Source organism: Pleurodeles waltl, chromosome 6 (genome assembly GCF_031143425.1).
Source record: "Pleurodeles waltl isolate 20211129_DDA chromosome 6, aPleWal1.hap1.20221129, whole genome shotgun sequence".
In the NCBI taxonomy this organism is placed as follows: domain Eukaryota; kingdom Metazoa; phylum Chordata; class Amphibia; order Caudata; family Salamandridae; genus Pleurodeles; species Pleurodeles waltl.
This window is the reverse complement of record NC_090445.1, coordinates 1,277,920,069-1,277,938,095: the sequence shown is the minus strand read 5'-3', so window position 1 is coordinate 1,277,938,095 and position 18,027 is coordinate 1,277,920,069. Positions and strand designations below refer to the sequence as shown.

At 41.0% G+C, this 18,027-nt stretch overlaps 1 protein-coding gene across 9 annotated transcripts in view; it reads right to left on the bottom strand.

Moving 5' to 3' along the window:
* Positions 1-18,027, bottom strand: part of CCSER2 (coiled-coil serine rich protein 2) — a 492,874-nt gene that overhangs the window by 59,579 nt on the left and 415,268 nt on the right. For 5 of the 9 annotated variants that reach the window (XM_069240582.1, XM_069240583.1, XM_069240584.1 and 2 more), the window contains one exon: positions 12,592-12,670. The exons of the other annotated variants lie outside the window; for them this stretch is intronic. In XM_069240582.1, coding sequence (XP_069096683.1) covers positions 12,592-12,670 — 79 coding nt within the window. The remainder of the gene's footprint in view (positions 1-12,591; positions 12,671-18,027) is intronic. 9 annotated transcript variants of the gene reach the window in all.

The window sequence follows — 18,027 nt, the reverse complement described above, 5'->3', positions numbered from 1 at the left end:
ACAAGGTGAGGAATCTCACACGTCAGAAGTCTCTCTCTGAAATGCTGATTCAGTAACAGTGCTACTTTAGCCCGAAAGAGGCAGTCCTGCCTTCATAATATTCAAGCTGTTGAATACTAGGCTGGCAGCAGGTTAGCGTGGATTAACAAGGCTTATGCAGTTACTGATGTGTCTAATAAGACAAATGTTGGTAGCACTCTTGTGACTGACAAAATCTGTACACATAATGACAATCACATCACCTGTCACTTCCCCAGCTCTGAAACTCAAGATATTTCTTAACAGCATCTCTGTGCTTCTGTGGCTGGTGCTTCATTCACATGAGCATCATAATATTTTTTGTGTTTGTAGATATTTGGGAGTGCACACTCTTGCTGATGCACTCTTTTCTTTATGCTAAAGACCAGGATATGCAGTGGCTGATCTAAGTGAGGAACAACCGAGCCCTTCGGGCCAATTCAAGAAGGATGCTAAATCAAGCAAGCCAAAGGCTGAAGATGGATGACCGAAGGCCCCTTCGAGAATGCTGTATGTAGGATGTGTCTTGTTGTATTGGTGAGGAGAGGTCCATGTTGTGTGTATACTGGTGACAATAGCTCTTGCTAGAGCTGTTTTAGCAAAACATAAAAACACTCAGGAGGTGAAAAAAAAGGATGGTACTGATGCTGTTCTTCGCAAAATGATGTTGAGAAGAGATATTTTATTCACTTTACAAATGTGTAAATATAAGGCTTTAAAACTAAATCAGATTGTACCATTTCATTACAAAGGCATAAAAACAATGCAATGTCAGTTTGCCAAATAAATAGTCTTAAGTGTTGTTAAAATTGCTAATAAGCAAACAAAACTAGTTATGCGTATGTAGCAACGGTCTCAAAATCAATTTTCTAATGTTTGGCCAGGCACATAAAAACTGCTGCAACAACAAGTTGGGGAAACTGTTTTCATCCGATGCCATATTGCACAAATACCAAACAGCGTAACGGGTGCCATATTGCACCAATACCAAACAGCGTAACGGGTTGTTTTGTCCTTTTTTGCACCAGTGCAGTTTCTGTAATTACTGTAAAACATGGTGTAAGAGGGTACGGAATATACCTATCCAGAATAGATACTGCCACAGTTCATAAGCCAAGTACAGGTGAAAGAAATACCTGTTACAATTGAGTTTCCGTATGAATGTCTACGCAAGGGAAAGACTACGGAGACTACGGTCAACACTGTATGGTGTCAGAGAATCAATGACTGATAGTAGTTTCTGGTTTGCCTCCTAGTCCTATGTACAAAATATAAATTATTTTTAACCAGCAACTCCACGGGATAAACGTGCCACTATATAAAAAAGGGGGCGCCTTTTCCGACCATGGTGCTTTTTAATCAAGTGCATATCAGAAGGGAAAGGCTCAGAAGCATTCGTTTATTTCACACAAAAAATAACAACGGCTCTACCAAGTCCAAGCCTCGAAGACCTGGATTTCATTTGAGTTGGCCTCCACTGCATAAGGCTACAATGGGGTCTCGCAGTGTTTTATTTGGTTTATTTAATTAATTGTGACTCACTCACGACACTACTCTGCGACAACTGCATAAATATGAACACAACTAAAGTACTCTAAAAAGAAGCCATATAAAAAGACTTTGAAAGCGCTTTCACCGTCTCCTTTTTGCATTTTATTTTACAAGTGTAGGCGACAAGACATATTTTAATAATTTAACAGTTAGAATGTTTTAAAACCCTGACAATCCATCTTGACACCAGATGTTTTTATGTTAAGGCACAATTGTCGTCTGCGATGGGTTCCTTAATTTAATCCACAAATAAAAAAATTCTTTAGTTTGCATCAAGTTAAGAAATAATACTAAGCACACATTTATTTTAGGGACATCCCTAAACCACCACAAGGCTTGGATTACGGACAATAACTACTATTCACACTCTGGTTCAAATGCCGAGATTGGTGAATTCATTGAGAATGCTGAGACAAACTGTTTGCTGCATATATTTTCCCAATAAAGTTTTTATTTTTATTTTTTAAAGATGTTCTAATAATAACGGAACATTGTCCTACAGCAAATGAGACCACGAGGGTACTAGATATTGTGTAATGAAAGATGATATATTGTGGACGGGGTTTTTGGGGTACTGTAAGGAGAAAGACGTGCAATAAAATAACTACAATCTCCAAATATTGCTAACTATCAATAGGCGGCCACCAACATAAATTTGCTTGAAAAGTTATTGTTAAAGTAGGTTCATATTTTTTTCTAAAGTTAATCTGCTATCACCAATAATATTAATACAAATAAGCCCATCAAAGATCACCAATTACATTTATCACCAATACCATGAAAATATTAAATCATTTATTTTCATCTCATTTTGGCAAGGTAATCAGTTTTAGATTTATATAGCAGGTGAGAGTACCCAAATATGACTGGAAATTGGGGTTTGCCAGGAGCCACGTTTTTGTTTGCTTTTGCTAAGTGAGATTGGGTGGCAGATACCAATAGCCATTTTAGCCACATGCTTATGACAGTTGCACTCAACCTTTACTCTCTAAATCAAATCAGTATTTCCAAACCACTGTCATTAGATACAGAGCTGGCCACAATACCGATGTAATGAGCCTACAAATAGCTACTGGACGGATATCTTCTGTTCCACAATCAGGAGGGTACTGCACTGTGTCCAACTTGATAGGCACATTTTGAGGTGCACGTTTTTGCAAGCACGAAGAATTGTGGAGCGACAGCAAGAAATCGCTTCAGTAAGTATACTGGTGTTTAGTGTCTGGCCTGAGCAAGCACACGGGACCTCACTGAGTATGGTGACACCATTTTCAACTGGAAACCATTTCCAAGAATCCAAACACAAGCAGCATGGAACATTTTTCAGTACAAGGTCATAGAAGTCCGCACTTTAACTTCAAAACTACTATTTGCAGATGTAGCCCTAAAGCTCGCTAAATCGGTTTGAGAGTTTTACATCTTGCATATACATTCGCAAAGCCAGTCAATATAAACCTTGCATGTATTATTATTCAGGAAACGTTTATTACGTATTTTTGCTATCACTAGCACAATCATTTCTCTTCTAGTAGTACTGTTATGCGCAAGTGTGTTCAGCAGCAGGATCCGGACAAGAGTTAAAAGAAACTGTTTATTTCCCGAGTTATATCTTATATACTACATATAAGTACCAAAAGGGCACATACGTCAACTGCCATACTAATAATCTGCCTAACAGTTGTGCCAACGTGGTGAAAACCCTTTATATCCAGTTCCATAGGATGGATTTCTGGCAAAGAGAGCAAGAAAAAAAGAAAATGAAGGGACCAAGCCAGTAACGCACTCCTGTCACTTTCTCTACGTTTTATTTTCAGGCCCCATTATAGAACACTAACATGATCGAGGTAACACCTACCCCTCTCTGGAAGGAGGAATACGTTATACATCAGAGTAGGAGCACAATTGTGGTCATACATAAATCCAAACCCTATAGACGGGGCCTCATAGGCCTTGCTGGGCGTTTTATAGGCGGGCTGGTATAGCGGTGGTTGATGTTTTTGCAGCTGGTGTGGGCCGGTTTTACTACAAGAGAGACACGTTTCCTTCTTGTAGCGCTCAGGCGCTTTAAAAGCTAACAACGCAAAACAAATGGTTTTTAATGCGTGCTCGCTTCAAAAACATTTGATTTTGAAGAAGTTTCGTTCCTGTCTCCGACAGAGTTGCTAGTTACAGCTAATATAGGGCAATGGGCGTGTACTTACTCTCGCCCTGCTCAAGTGTGCCTACTTCTGCCATTATGGCACTAAGAAAGATACTCTTGCTGCCAGATACTGGGAGCGGGATGTCCAAAAGGCTGTGACCTCAATGGAAATGTATAGGCTTGTACAGCAGCAACTGCTACAAATAGTCTGTTGCCGTTTTGCTTATATGGGTCAGCAGTACAAAAGTGAAACTCACTGTAATCTTGGGTGCATTTCTTTGTATCACACATTAATGTTAGCTTGGTGCTACGGCCTTTCCTGCTGCACGAGTGCCACCTCTCAGAAGAACAACACCGGGAATTAAAGATAGCAGTTGGAAATCTACCTAGGGACGCTCCTGATTACACATTGCTGCATTGTCCACTTCTACACCAGGGTCTGCAGTCAGCAGGAAGGGTGAACTGCACAGAGAGTATTGCTGTAATATAACATTTTCTAGCTTTCGTAACAGAAAGTTTAAGGACACGCAGGAGAGGATTATGCTTTCTTTTCTTCGTTTATTAAACAACAGCCAAGTAAAAAAAAAAAAAAAAAAAAAAAAAAAAAATCAACAAAAACTACACATTCCATGAACACACACTTGCGATATGGCTCATCACAGTTCAGCCAATCACGATGTCCATGGCCCATTATAGCTCCTTGACAGCATCGTCACTTCTGAATTTTTCGAGCGATGATTAGCTGGAAGTTAGCTGTTAATCCTGCTTGCCAGAATCATTTACTGTGAAAAAGGGAAAACCGTATGAAAAACCCACTATTGAATGTAGTCTCAACAGACATTTAAATTGAAACTAAGCAACATAAATCATCAATGTGTTAGTTCAAAGCTTATCCACCACTAGGGATGCAATGTTATGAAGTGGCTTGAAGTAAAAGCTCATGAAGACAGAGTCTGATGACCAATCCACGGCATTCATGATATCCTCTAAACACGTTCCCAAGGAAAAAGCTTTACAGGTCATATCCCCTTTTGGAATGGGCCCAAACATCTGTGGGTTAATGCAAGCTTCTTGCATGGCCCCCTTAAACCACCTGGCAATGGTAGGGCGGAAACCGTTTTGTGTGGTTTTGTAAGGGCAATCAGAAGTTGCCGTTCCCCTGGGGGCCGGTGTTCTTTGGTCATAGATTCATAAGATTTAAGACATCAACACAATTTGAAAATCTGGAAAAGCTGGATAAGAGATCATCTTGGAATCGTTTTTCGTTATTCTTAAAATGTAGAACGTAACGCCGTTCAGGAATAAAAACTCGTCCTATGATGTCTAAAGCCCCAACACTGGAGACTTTCATACATGAGATCAAGCATAGGAGGGATGCCCATTTAGTGGACAGCTGCTTTTGAGAAAGGTATGTGTTACTTGGTCAAGCGAGAAACAGGTTAAATAGTACATTCACAGCACTAAAGGACCAAATATTGAGGTTCAGGGGGAGCAGGAAGCCGTACTCCCTACTGGTGGGGTTTCCCTGCGGGATCCCGGAGGAGAGCTGGAAACGGGGGTAGACAGATTGGAGAATCTCAGGATAGTTCCATCAGAACTGGAAACCACACTTTAGACCTCCCAAGGGGGTGATCACCAATGCTTCCACCCGCTGTCTCCACACCTGGAGCGACAACCGCATTTTCAAGAAGGGTGAAAAGCGTAACCTTTCTCCGTCTCCCAACGTTGGAAAGCATCTGTTGCCTGAGCTGAGGGATCTGCCCTCCAGCTGAAGTTTTTGTTCAGCTAATGATCCAAACTTGACACAAAGAGGTCTACTGAGAAAGGGCCCCATTTGGAGTTCAAAGCCCGAAAGACAGAGGGGTCCTGTATCCAGACACTGAGATCCCTCAGATATCGATACTGCAAGTTCGCAACTCGATTGTCCAAGCCCCAAAATTGTTCCGCCATGTCTGGGGAAATGGTTCCCCAGGCAACAGTCCCAGAAACCACTAGCTAGGCCTGAAGGTTGTTTGGAGCACGTCCTCCCAAAGATGGTGGAGGTATCTGACCACCGCCACACTGTCCTTCTTGAGGAGGACATTGCATTGTATTCAATCCTTTGTCCAACACTTGACTGCAAACGAACCAGCCATCAACTCAAAACAACTGATGTGAAAAGACCACTTTCTGCCTGTGAAGACCTCCACACAACGGGCTCCCCGATCCTACTCTGCTGGCATTTGACCATCAACAAATTTGGTTGGGAGACGAAAATGGTGCTGTCTTTCCACGCCTCCATGTGAGCTAGCCACCAGTGAATTTCCGTTTTTAGCGCTGTTCGAAAGAGACACACATAGCAAATATGTCAGACCCTTTCCTGGGTGGAGAACATGAGCCGTTGGGGAGCTTGGTAATGTAAGGGATTAGGAAAGATGGCTTGGATGGAAGAAATGCTCAACCACCCTTGCAAATCTGACAAAGGGATATGACCAGTTGGGTTAGGGTGCGAGTCAGCTCATGTCTGATCTTGGCCACCTTCCTGGAAGGGAGGGAGGCTCAGGGTAGCCTGGACGGAGTCCACTACAAAACCTAGGAAGGTGACGGACTGCTTTGTGATAAGACTGATTTCTTCTAGTTTCTGAGAAAATCCATAACTGGAGAAGAGAGACTGTCCACTGAAGGTGCACCCACGGGGTCATCTGGTCTTGATTCAGCAGCAGGAGATCACCCAGGTAGGTGATCAGATGGAGTCCTCTGGCACTGAGATGCTCCATCACAGGTCAGAGGATCTTGGTGAAACATCACAGAGCCAAAGACAGGCCGATGGGGAGAGTTGCCAACTCACAGGTGGCATGAAGCCATTGGAATTGGAGAAAGCGTCAGTGAGGTGGAAAAATTGGGACCATAACGGTACGCATCTTTTAGGTATAGTTGCGTCAACCAGTTGTTGGAAAGAAGACGCGGAGCAGGTGAATGCCCTCCATTTTGTAGGGGCAGTATATTACCCACTTGTTGAATTGCTTGAGTTTGATAATGGGGCGTTCCTCGTCACTGTGTTTGACCACCACAAAAAGGTGCTTGAGGAAACTGTGGGGATGTCTGGACTATGACTCCTTTGGACATGAGTTCCTGAACCGTGGCATTGAGGTTTCCTCTTCAGAGAAGTGCAGCAATGGAGGAGCCTTGGATTGGATAGCTGCAGAACTCTATTTGAAACCCTTGAATGGTCTGCATGACCCAAGCATCTGATGTCAGCAGTTTCCATTTGTGAGAAAACTGTGCCAATCCAGCCGCCAGTTTGACTCTGGAAACAGGGTTCACACTCACTGCGGGAGGCTACTTGCTGATGTCGGTGTCTAGGTCCTCGTCGGGAGCCCCATGTCTAGGGTATCTGTGGGTGGGGTAGAAGCCTCCGAACCTCTCTTGGTCCTGGTATTGTCCTGGTCTAGAGATTGGGCCCGGGGAAGAGGCCTGTTGCTGCCCACGGCCAGCAGAGCACCCCCCTACCACGACCGCCCCGTGAAAACCTGGGGTGTAAAGATCTTTTTAAAGGAGGATGGAGCCTTGTCCAGTAAATTGAATGTGGTGCCAAACTTGCTGATCTCCTCGATAAAGGGCTCACCAAACAGGTTGCCCTGCGCCACTGGGCTGGATTCAAAGGTGGCCAGATCACCTAATTTGGGATCAGTTTTGATTAACAAAGACCTTCTCCTACGTTCCATGGATAGGGCACAGTTGGCCTTGCCAAGGAAAATTATAGCCCTTTGCGCCTATCCAGAAAGGATTTAGGGGGATATCAGGGAATCTGAGGCTTAGGCATCCTCCACCATGGCTAAAATCTTAGTTAGGGGGCCCACCACATCTAAAAGTTTGTCTTGTCAGGACCACCAGAATCGATCAATGCCCTTTTTTGAGAGGAGGGGGGTCACAATTCTATTTGGCAAGGAAGGTTGCCATGCATGCATCAATGCCTGGAGTAAGGACCACTTTATCTGCTAAAGATGGGTTGGAGCATTCCACCTTAAGGCGGCTGTGGACTTTCTTATCCAGAGGCTTTCGCAGTCGCACCACCACGTACGTAGCCACTTTCTCCATAGGGACCCAGTTAGATGAACGGGGGTCCAGGAGTTGAGCTGAGTCGAGCATGTATGAATCTAGGTTTGGCCTAGAATTATCGTTTGTGGTCTGACTGGGGATGCCAGGGCCTATCCAGCTCCAGTTATCCATCGAAGGCCGGAGAGTCATCGCCATCTGGCGAATGGGGGACAGGCACTGGTCAGGAATCTGGGAAGGGGGATTGAAGGTACCTGCTGGTTTGAAGAAGGTATGGTACAATAATGTGGACTTGAGGCAGGCAAAAGAATCTAAATATATGCCTTTGCACTTCTTCGCAGAAGACTGATGTATCAGGTAAGCCTGAAGGATTGGGGGGAGCTCGTGGTGGGGTGGGAGAGCCCCCTAGGTTCTGCACTCGGGTCAAGGGGTTTAAGGCACTCAGCAGCCAGGTTCAGTATCCTTTGCTCAAGAGGTGCCATGGCCCCCAAGACAGCTTTATGAAAAGAGGTGTCCATGACATCACAGAAATTCTTATCAATGGGGAGGTAAGTGACTTTCTCCTCCTCAGTGTAGGAGTTATGAATTCCTTGAATTTTAGGGGTAACAATATAGGTTGGGCAAAGCCAAAGTTAAAGAGGGCCTGAAAACCACTGGTTCGTATGGGGACACAGCTGTCCCTGATTTTACAGGGATAAAAAAATAAATACACGTAGGGGGCAAGGCCCAGGAAACCTGTGTGCAATGAATCTTTGAGGCCTGGGTGTGGTGTCCCTTGAAGCCTGATGAGGACGGATGTGTAACTGTCAAGCACTACCAAGCGTTATTACACGAGGTGGGAGACCTCTAATACAGACTCCAACTCCTGAGTGAGGGGAGAAGTCAAAGACCTCCAATACAGTCCTCCAACAGAGGAGTAGCAGAGCGCACATGCGCGAAGAAATACAATGCAAATAGATTGCCTGCTGGCACATACAGCCCCCTGAACGAGGAGTTTTATTCCAGGCAGCAAGGGAAAAAAAAAAAAAAGAGGCTTGCCGCTAACGTCTCTCTGACTGCTGTCCATTTAGGAATGCGATCGGAGAGAAGGTGGCCACACTGTGTGGAAAAGCAAGAGTATCCTTGGAGACGTGCGGGTGCCCCTTGTGGTCTGAGGACCGTACAGCCCCAACATGTCTCACGGACGGCCCACCCATGTAGAAGCGTGCATGCTTCCGTGGGGGGAGTTGACATGCCACCTGAAGGGTAATGAATTAGTTAAAGCACTATTGCTACAAAAAAAAGAAATAGAAATAAGTGGCCAAAGGGCCTGCTACTTTACTGACGGCTCCGAGGAGCAGCGAAGAAAGAGGAAGGGACGTTGCTGTCAGGGGGCTTTAATGGTCTAAGGACATTGAACTGTGATGAACTTTATACTTTATCCCAAGTGTACATGAGATTTCTATTTTTATTTATTATTTTAGTGATTTTTCGTTTTTACCTTGCTGCTGTTGAATAAAGAAAAAAAAAAAAGAAGAAGAAAGCATAATCCTCACCTCCAGTCCAACATAGAATTTGTTTAACATTAAGTTTTGGAACGTCAAGGCTGCATCTCTTGCAGGAGTTAACAGAATTTGTGGGCTTTTTAGCATATTGTGTTGGTTAAGGAGTATATTTTTCCAGCTACCTGCACACCGCTCTTGTTCCTCACCAGGTGCGTTTCCAGGCACTCGCTGGGCCTTTTTATTGCTGGTCTCCATCGATCGCCTCTCCCTGCTTTCCATCTACCTTCTTCCACTCCCTGCTCCTGCGCTGAATACACTTAATGCTGCCCTTGCAGCCGCCTGCTGTTCTATTGGGCACCTGGCTGACCAACTTCATGCTGTTTCTCCATTGAACCCCCCCACCTTCCCTGCCACCCCACCCGCAAATCCAATCCAGCAGCCTCTATCATGCTTTCCCAGTCAGTGTCTGTGTTAGTCAAGTGTAAAGAAGTGCTTGCAGGGTGAGGAGTTTGTGAAAGTGCATGGGTATGTGTCTGTAAGCATATAGAGTGAACTGTGCCTATGCGAGTGCAGCAGGAGTGGTCAGCAGTCTGACTTTAGGGAGTGCCTATGAGGAGGGCATAAAAGTGAAGGGAGGGTGGTGGGAGTGTGACTGCAGAGTGCAGCACATCAAAGACAGACCTATTAGCAGTGCCAATATATGCCTCAACATGGAAGCATGTAAGGCTTGAAGGGTCTTATCCCTGGCACGATACAAACAAATGAAACACAGACCTGGTTCACAGCTGCTTAACCCATTGAGCTATCGCCTTCAGCTGTATTTCTTACACCTTGTATCATCCTATCACATGGAGACCAGCTGTAGAAGGAAAGTGGGAGTGCTTGGAGACAAGACACAAGATTTTGAGTGGGATGGCACAGAGGTATTCGTCAAGTCACATGCAGTCATCTTACAGTGATTATGTCAAAACAAGTATTTTAGAACCAAGTTTAAAGCTTTTGATTTAATTCTTTGAGACGTTAAATCGATGCACAGTGTTAAATACATTCAGATTATGCATGTTTCACATGGATTTATGGCAATAGTGTTTGGGGAAGGCGATATTATAATCTATAAACTAAAATAAAAACCAGAGCCTATTTGCTGTATGTAGTTTAAAATCTTTAATAAATGTCATCCGTTCTTAATTAAATCCCCATCCACACCGCACTCAATTCATTATCCCTTCATTCACTGGAGCCCAACTGCCATGTCTGCAAACACAATACAGCCATTCAATGACTAGGCAAGCTTCCATAATGACAAAAAATATGTTGTAAAATGCAGTACTTTTGCAATTCTTTTCAAAAATGTTTTGGGAGAAGAGCCCACCCAAGTTGACTCTTGCAGTGTTCAGCCTCGCTCACCTAGCTTTCTATGTGCAGTATGGGGGCTGGTATTACAAAATTGGACAGGGCTGCGTTTTGGTTCCCAGTCCGGTACTATCTACAGCGATTATAAAGAAGGCCTCACAATTATGCACAAGCTACTGCTCAAACAGATCGTTAAAATGAATAGGCCATCTCCATTCCCTTTTATTTCTAAAATATATTTGAGTTTTAAGGTTCATCTTACTAGACTCTGATGACGTCATGTCCTTGGGCAACAGTTAATTATCACAGGTTCCGACTGCAGAGTCAGAACGATTAGTTCTTGATGATCTTTGTTGTCTCCCAATGAAGAATAAAATAACGATTAAGATGCAAGTTCAGACCTGGTTCTGACACGCATTCAAACAGCAGCAATATAAAACGGCATTCAACTGCCGACTAGACAGTTTATTTTCTTCACAATATGAGTACTACTTCCATCCAGCGTCAAAAAGTGCGCACACATTGGGTATCTATTTTATGCTCAAGGATTGAGCAAACGGAACGCAAATCAATTCCATCAAATTTCAGGATGCCCTCTCTACCCTTAAAATGCACGTTAAACAATAATTTCCAGACTAATTCATCTTCATCAACCTTGAACCTCAAAACATGCCTCTTGCGATAACCATGTAAAACTGATTCTACATTTTACAATAACGCTCGAATTGTGTACAAGTCACAATCTGTATTAGACCACTACATTTCCATGTTATTTAGGTATTGAAGAATCTGATTTCTGTTCGACATTTCGCGTTAACTTACTTGGAGCTGATTCACACATCGCCTTTAAGTGCTTGGTACAATTGTACAGCGTTATTTAGTTTAATATAATATCACTGTTTTACAAGGAGAGGTAAATGTAGTAAAACCCTTGGTCAACAACGAAACCTGAATTTTCAGTGCCATTGTCGCTTCTGTCAGAGAAGGCTAAATTGACCTCACAAGCCAGCTGGAAAGGAGGCATCCGGGATTGCATTGCACAGACATAAATAAGGCTTCTATGATGCAAGTGCTCGGATTTCAATTTGAGATAAGCCGCCCATCAGTTCACTTTTCAATAAGCATTTACCCACATCATTACCACTGACATCCTCTAATCAATGCGCCGCTAAAATATTGCAGTCATTTACAGTTGTCATGTTTTAGCAATAAATCCACGGACAGAATTGGTCTGTAGACTAAACTGCCTTGCAAACAGCCAGTCTCAGCATAATTGAGTTGTTCATTGATAACCAGAATGCTGCAAACGTTCAAAGGTGCCCGCCTGACTCAGATCATGTTCGGCAGCGCCAGACAGCAAGTTGCCTGCTCAGACTTTTGGAATGGGCAAAGAGGAGAAACAAAACGTGGCATGTAAAGTGCTACTGATAAAAATGAAAAATGCGTCTAACGGCTGAATTTGTCGTTCAACATGGAGCGTTAGGGCTGCAGTGTGCTTCCTTTACGTATGAGGCGGGTGATTTCCACGTGTTGCCCAACGAGCACCTCACACACAAATTATAAAATCAACAGGTGTTTATTGACAAAAACATTGTATCTACAATCATATATCCGTAGACCTGCTTAAATACAAATCTACACACTTATTTGTTAGAAAGCGTGCAAACTGAATTTAGCAATTGTGTTTTTAATTATCTCAAGCCAAAGAAAGGGAAATGTACCATGCACATACATATATGGAAAACTGTCGAAGGGATGGTTAAGTAGGGACTTGAAGCAGAAGGTTGTTGTGGTAAGTCAGCTTTTACAAGTTGGTGATACTGCGTGAACTGCGGACGGTTACTTGAAAAGAAGCTTTTAGGTTAGGAGCCAGCAAGGGTTTCTTATGGCTGTAAATGTCTGAACCTGGAGGGAGGACTAAAGTATGAGGGAATGTTCATGCAAGGTGAAATTTCAGGGAAGGGGAAACAAAGGTGTAAGGAAGTATGAGTCAGAGATGCACAGACTCACTCTGCCTGCGTTGTGGTGGCCCCGTCCGAGGGTTTCCATGGTTTGAGCCCTGCCAGGGGGAGGGAGCAGAATAGCTACCCTGTGCAGAAAACAAGAGGGGAAATAAAGCATAATAAAACAGATAGAATAAGAAATTTTGAAGATTCCCAGACCATACAATTCCCTTGCTTCTGAAATGAGGAAAAACAGGTTCTAGAAGAGCTATTATTTAATGCTACAACGAGACCAATTTGAAAAAAAGAAAAGATTAAATAATATTTCTCCAAAATACAAATAAAATACATTTTTAATAGATACCGTGGGCTTCATGCGGTTACCCCCGTAACAAAAAAAATGAACTGCTTTTCAGTCAATCGGTAACATTAAAATATTTTAAGTTGATTAAATGACAACAGAACAGAAAATATTTGGGAAGAAAACACTTTGCTTTCCACGGAACCCCCAAATACAAACTAATCAGATTAATAAAGTGCATATACAGTCAGAGAAAGCAAAGTCTTTAACACTAGTTAATCTATCAAAATAAAAATACTCCGAGTACCAAGAGTAGATAATTCTGTTTCACACATAAATAATGAGGTGTAAAGACAGGAAAAGTCTTCAAAAGGGTGTGTAATAAATGCAACTTTTTAAACAGTTCATAAAAGCACAGAATATTATGTATCGTTTATCCTACTGTGATTTTTAACACATTTCAGAAAGAAACATTTGTTTGTATATCAACCTAAAATATTGTTTAACACTGCTCATATAAATGATGTAAACACCATTTGAAGTTGGCACATAGAAAATGAATTGAACAGAAAAAATATTCTAATACCAATGTTAGTTTGCCCAGTACCTAATACATTTCAATAACCTGCACACTGATACTGATGACACTGCTCAATTCTTCCAGGTATCGATAAGATTTTGGGGTAGCTAGTGAAGTCTGACACTAACTTTCGACAAGACTGTTATTACATTTAAAAGTTCGAGATGCACTTATTTACAGTGACTGGACATCAGAACAGCGTTAAAGAAGAAAGGAGCAATCTTGGTTTTTACAGCAGATTTGATCACTTTGCACGTTTTGAAAATAAATTTGGAAATTAAAAAAATTAAAACTCAGAAATCGTACAATTGTGACAAGTGCACATAAAAAACGTAACTTTAGAATCTGGAAGTTTATAACTACAGATATACGTAAGTTGAATACAAGTATCTTATGTTTCAATTTGATACATTAGTCTCCTAAAGGCAAAGTATTGATTATCTGTAGGTTGACTTGTTTTGAAAAGGAGAAAACAAGACTAATGCATCAATAAATTTGAGATTGCAGGCAAAGACGGATTTAGATAATTTCTAACTTAAACTATCAGGATTAGCCAAGATATGTCCAATGGTGTTTGCTAATGTGCTTCACTAGGTTTCCAAAGCTTTGTTTCTCCAATAGTTGAGAACGCCTGAAACTTAAATAATGCCAGTCAGAAAGGATTCAAATAGTTTTAAAGGTATACTAACCGGCTTTTTCTTCTCACACTTTATTTAGTTTTCAGTGTTTACATGCACCAAAGGAAGCCATGTGGTGGTGCGATACAAACAATTCAAAGTGGCAGACTTGAACCACCAGGGCTGATATTATATGACATTTACTAAGAGAGCAGTGTCCTTCGTCCTAAGACCACACGTGTTAGTGGAAATTGTCATTGCACTTTATTACAAGCTGGACACAGAATCCACCACAACAGTGAGTTACAAGAAGCAGGACAGGTAGAACATAATGCACATTAAGTGTCTAGGTGTATGTGTGTTAGCCACTACTTATATGTGTTTTTTGTGCATGCCTTACCAGTAGGATTCTAATCTATTAGGACAAAGTTGACTGCGATTTTAACACAGAAGGTAAAGTAAATAATAACACTACGAAAACAATGAATTGCCAAATGGAGCTTTTTAAAAAACATTACTTAATAGAACTCTGGTTTAAATCTGTATGCATTCCGTGATAGTGAGTAAATTAAAATATAAACATGTTAAAGACAATGGCTTTAAGAAAGTCGATTTATTTGTATCACGTGGACCCATTTTTTCAATTGGTGTTTAAATGGGGTTGAGCAGCAAAAATAAATATACTGACCCATCCCAGAGACTTTAAAACAATAATCCTAATACATGCAACAAAACAGATTATAAAAATAACCATAAAAGAATCAGTCTGCTTTGCAAAATCTGCGTTCCTCACTTCAAAATAGGTTACATTTTAATTCTGAATAAATTAAACAAATAGTATTAGACAAAGTACCTACTGAATATGCATTAAAATCTTGCTTTCTTGAGTAGGCTTTATTTCAAGAACATACAAAGGGTCTCCAATGAAGGTCTTGGATAGAGATCCATGCAAGATGTTTACTACAACCATTTATATCAATACTTTAAATTTTTATGCATTGAATATAAATGTATCTTTTGTAGATATACCACAAATCTGGCCTGATCATATTGAATTGCATAGCTTTACCTAGCTGTAAAGGAGTGTGGTACAGTGCATAAAGGGTGTGAGTCAAGGGTTGATGGGACAGAAAGGGGGAACAGGAATGGGCAGAGTGAGTCACAGCAGTTTGTGCAGGGTTGGCCGTCTGTTGGATGTAGCTGGGTCAGGAGCAGAGTTAAGGTTGCAGAGAGGATTCAAGAGAAGGGCAAATTTCTGGTATTCAGAAGAATGTCTTGCAATAATCTTTCTAGGACTATCCCATTAAAGAAGAATGGGTGTTATATCTGCAACTGCTAGCCAAGAGATAAAACACTATTTCTATTAAAGGTCTCCAAGTTGTTCCTACTAAACCATCATGCTTCTTTCTTCTACTAAAGCTGTGTTCTGAATTTTAACATTTCCCTTCAAAGAATAGCTGCAAATTATATGGACCTAACACTGTAAGAACTAGGCTACTCTTCCAATACAAGCTGCTTTTTTGCCATGAAGTACTTGTGACTTCCAGCGGTGTGAAACAGGACTCAGTTTAAGATGGAAAAGATAGCCCTTCAGCATTCAGGAAGGAGGTGAGAAATACTACTTGGATCTCAAAATAATTTGGATTTAAATACTAAGGGAATGAGCATATAGTGAGCTGTGTCCATCTGGGCATCAGCTCCAGCTGGAGCTCATTGAGACTTCACCATGCTACAGGCAAAAACAATTAAAGTGTAACATGTTCTTGTGCATGAGATTGGCCTTTCCCTCAGATTCCTTTTCAGCTTCACAATGGTGGAAGTCTGATAAATGTTTGGCTGGTGAAATTTAAAATCAAATTTGTTGTCCAAGATCAATCAAGGCATTTTAGACATCCAATCCCTTCGTAAAATCAACAGTCAAGGCTTTGTTCAAGGACTCCTTCCAGAAGAGTAAGCGGTATGAAGCATTGTTTTGAATGTCTCAGTGGAATAATGGAATATTCACTCCTAGCCCAATGCAAGCAATGTGTGCTTTAAAAGAGAAAATTGTTATAGATTCCAAGAATACTTTCTTTACAAGTGTTTGTACCCTTTAATTGGTATAGGGTCCTGAACCTCAAAACAGGGTGCCCCATGAGTCACCATCCTGCTTCTTGTCTCTTGAAAGTCTTTATTCAAGTGGTTATTGATGTTATTATCTATAGAGTTTAATAATGACACCTTTGGGAGTTAATTAATCTCTTGAATTGCCTAATCAAAGGAAATGTCCATCAAATATTTGCTTAAATTAATTTCCCAGCCCAGAAAATATGTACTTCACTTTGAAACAATTATAATTCAGGCTATTAACAAAAATCCAGCTTATTTACTTAAATGACTTCTTTGTTGGTTAAGGTCTCCACTTGTTTTACTGTGTTGGCAAACTAATCTCAGATGTAGGCTACAAAATGTTGGCACAGGCTAACAATTTCTAGCACTTGAAGGGGTCTGATGCTAGTCCGGCCTTGCACATCATTCTTTTTAACTTGAGGCCACCACACTTCCTTTTCTAAATGGTGAGCCCTCACAGCTATGTTTGAACTGAATAAAATGGCACCCTATCTAGCTATCCAGCCCTCAAAGGTCATTTAGAACTTAAAATAACACACCGATAATTATTTGTGATAATAATGACTATGCATAGGCTGACGTGCAATATTGTTAGTTTAAACTGTCACTTGTACACAGATATTCAACTAAAATAGTTATACGGTGCTGTTCACAAGTGGATTCATGTTACCAAACCAGCCCTAGGAGAAGCACACAACCAATTCTACATTTGACAGCAAAATATCCAAATTATTAAAAAAACATTTGTCAACTTGTTTCAAGGCAATACTTATTCTTCATAGGAAAGCATCCTCAAACATAAACACTCACTAAAAATTCTGTTTACAAATACACATTAGCAAAAGTGAGCTAAAGTAACATTTTGTTTTAAGAAACTATTCTGCATATAAGAGGTTACCTTTGTTAAAGCAAAAACAAACATCTGGCACGTAAGCTATGTTTGTTTTTGGTGCAATTATTTATAAAAATGAAATAATACCACAATTAATCAAATGCACCTGTGAGGCTATGAATTTACTCTGCTAGGTGTGTTGAGTACCACAATACCACAGATCTTATTTGTATGTGCCATTTTCCGTTGAAGGGTCTTCAAACTTTGATGAGGCCCAAGGGTTTGCACATGGAACAAGAATATTGCAGAAGGGTTTGTCAACTATGTTGAACAAACATTTTAGATCTATGAACGAGGGCTCAAGAAACTTCACAGTTTGTTATTATGACATGTGTCAGGTATCATTAAGGGTTTGTTCCAAACCAAGATTTCAGATGGGCGCTTATAGTGTTTGAAAGAACCTTCAGACATTGAGACAAGTGAGCAACACTTGGCCAACTCAACAGAATTTTAGCAGATCTTACAGTGCTAGTGAACAAGGACAGCAATATGAATAAAAGGACAGACTTGTAATGCAAAACACCTTAGAAAAAGGCTTTCTACATTTCATTCATTTTCACATATTTACATATTCTCCTACTGCAGTGCAATACTAACATAATTAAAGAGGACCCATTAACAGCCATTGGGTATCAACCAACATATAATTCTAGTGCTGTGCAAAGTTATTTACATACAATTGTTTTGCCGATCATGGGTTTCACCAGAATGTCAAAACTAAAATAGATCATATGTATGATAATGAACGCAGCAGACATTCAAATTCATATTAACACAGATAAAAATGAAACCAACATCATTAAGGGATATTTGTTACATAGTAACCATGAAAAAGAACATGCAAACCATAGTTTAAATCCCAACTATGATGTGATCAGTTCTGACTGCAAGGGGCAGTGATTAATTTTCTTAGTATTGGATTATTCTCTGACTTTACAAAAAACAAAAAACAAAAAAAAGAGTATGTCTGAATATCTTACGTCTGTCTACGCTGAAGTTCGCCG